This window comes from Pistacia vera, unplaced genomic scaffold, assembly GCF_008641045.1.
Source record: "Pistacia vera cultivar Batoury unplaced genomic scaffold, PisVer_v2 Contig1393, whole genome shotgun sequence".
NCBI lineage: Eukaryota > Viridiplantae > Streptophyta > Magnoliopsida > Sapindales > Anacardiaceae > Pistacia > Pistacia vera.
The window spans coordinates 1-2,025 of NW_022195459.1; the positions used below are offsets into that span (position 1 = coordinate 1).

A 2,025-nucleotide genomic window follows, 5' to 3' on the forward strand; every position below is an offset into this window, starting at 1 on the left:
TTTAAGTTATATTGAGATATTATCATGTAGTTGAGACTTGAATTGGTTTAAACATAGGAATTTTACTGAATTTGTATGACTTAGAAGTGACTGTGGATTTGACTTTGTGTGCCCTGAAATCAAATTTAGGCTCTGAAGCTTGAGGAATTTGGTGTGAGTGGATCAGATGCTGAAAACGTGTGTTATTTACGAGATTTAGCTGATGCAAACAGGATTGCAGATGTCATGCAATCCTCTGTTGGTGGGAATGCTGTTGTCATTGGTGGTGGCTACATAGGAATGGAGTGCGCTGCATCTCTGGTGATCAATAAAATAAATGTAACCATGGTTTTTCCAGAAGCACATTGCAGTAAGTATTCCTGCTCTGATAGTTTACAAATTTAGAACAGATGTTTGAACATTTTGTAGAATCAAATCAAAATTCTTTGTTAGCGAAGGTATTTATCAGTTTTGGTATTGCTCTTGGGATTTTTGTAGTGGCCCGGCTATTTACACCCAAGATTGCAAGTTATTATGAAGATTATTACACATCTAAAGGGGTGAAGTTCATTAAAGGAACTGTCTTGTCATCATTTGACATCGACTCCAGTGGGAAGGTAAATCTTTTGTTGCTTTAATATCTGGAGAATATTTATTTTTTTGTTCCTTTAGCTGCTGTAAATTCATAATGATCACTAAGTTTTGCTGACAAACTGATACACAGGTTGTAGCTGTTAATCTTAGGGATGGAAGTCGATTGCCTGCAGACATGGTTGTAGTAGGGATTGGAATACGTCCAAACACAAGCCTTTTTGAAGGTCAACTAACTTTGGAGAAGGGTGGGATTAAAGTAAATGGACGATTGCAATCAAGCAACAGCTCAATTTATGCAGTTGGCGATGTTGCGGCATTTCCACTCAAAATATTTGGTGAAATCCGAAGGCTTGAGCATGTTGACTCTGCTCGAAAATCCGCAAGACATGCTGTTTCCGCAATTATGGAACCAGACAAAACAGGCGAATTCAACTACCTGCCATTCTTCTACTCTAGAGTCTTTGCGTTGTCTTGGCAATTTTATGGGGACAACGCTGGGGAAGTAGTCCATTATGGGGATTTCTCAGGAAATACATTTGGTGCTTACTGGGTGAGTAAGGGTCATCTTGTTGGATCTTTTCTTGAAGGTGGAACGAAAGAAGAGTATGAAGCTATAGCCAAAGCCACAAGCTTGAAGCCAGAAATTGAAGATTTAGCCGAGCTGGAGAGGCAAGGTTTGGGTTTTGCTTTGGCAGTTAGTCGGGAAGCAGTGCAGTCACCACCTCCTGCTGTGGTAAATCAGAGTTCTGGCCTTGTTTTAGAGAAAGCCTTATATCCTTGGCATGCAACAGCTGGTGTTATTCTTGCTGCATCCGTGGCTGCATTTGCATATTGGTATGGGAGGAGGCGCCGAAGATGGTAGGAGACTACTTGCGGGTATGGCAAATGGCAAGTGGAAGGTTATTGATGTTTTCTGATTTAATTCTGTAATATTCATGTTGTAACATTGATAGAAGTAGGATTTGGGATACATTTGATCTTATATGATATAATCACTTGTATTCATCAGAGAATATATTGTATACGAAATCGTATCCTTGTTGATAATTTAAGAGAACTGTCATTACATTATCTAATAAAAATTCTAGGATCATTTACAGGTGGACAGGAAGAAATGTTAAAGAGACATTGTTTTGGTTACATTTCAATAAAAAATCCACCTGTGTTTTGTAATTTGCTACAAAATTTGGTAAAAGAGTGCTGGAGTCGTGTCCCATTTACCTAACTTGTATGATAGCAAAGTCATACCATGCAGGACAAAGCTTTTTAACTTCACCATGTGATGCTCAACGGGGTAGAGTAACAAGATTATGGTTTCATGGTTTCAGTCGGGACATTATTGGATCTCTATTTTGATGATAAACTGGAAGTTGTTTGCTATGATAAATGATTTTGATATCAATATAAAGAGTAAACGACTTTTTCCCACGCAAGGTTTGCCTTAATGACCTT

The 2,025-nt window shown here is 38.4% G+C and overlaps 1 protein-coding gene across 1 annotated transcript; it reads left to right on the forward strand.

Annotated features, from left to right (window-relative positions):
• Nucleotides 1-129: 129 nt before the first annotated feature.
• LOC116122994 (monodehydroascorbate reductase 4, peroxisomal-like) lies at nt 130-1,700 on the forward strand (the record flags this gene model as incomplete). Its single annotated transcript, XM_031408792.1, has 3 exons — nt 130-349; nt 478-596; nt 704-1,700. Coding segments are annotated over 3 exons (1,071 nt in total), but the record flags the coding sequence as incomplete, so codon positions are not given.
• Between the last annotated feature and the right edge of the window lie 325 nt (nt 1,701-2,025).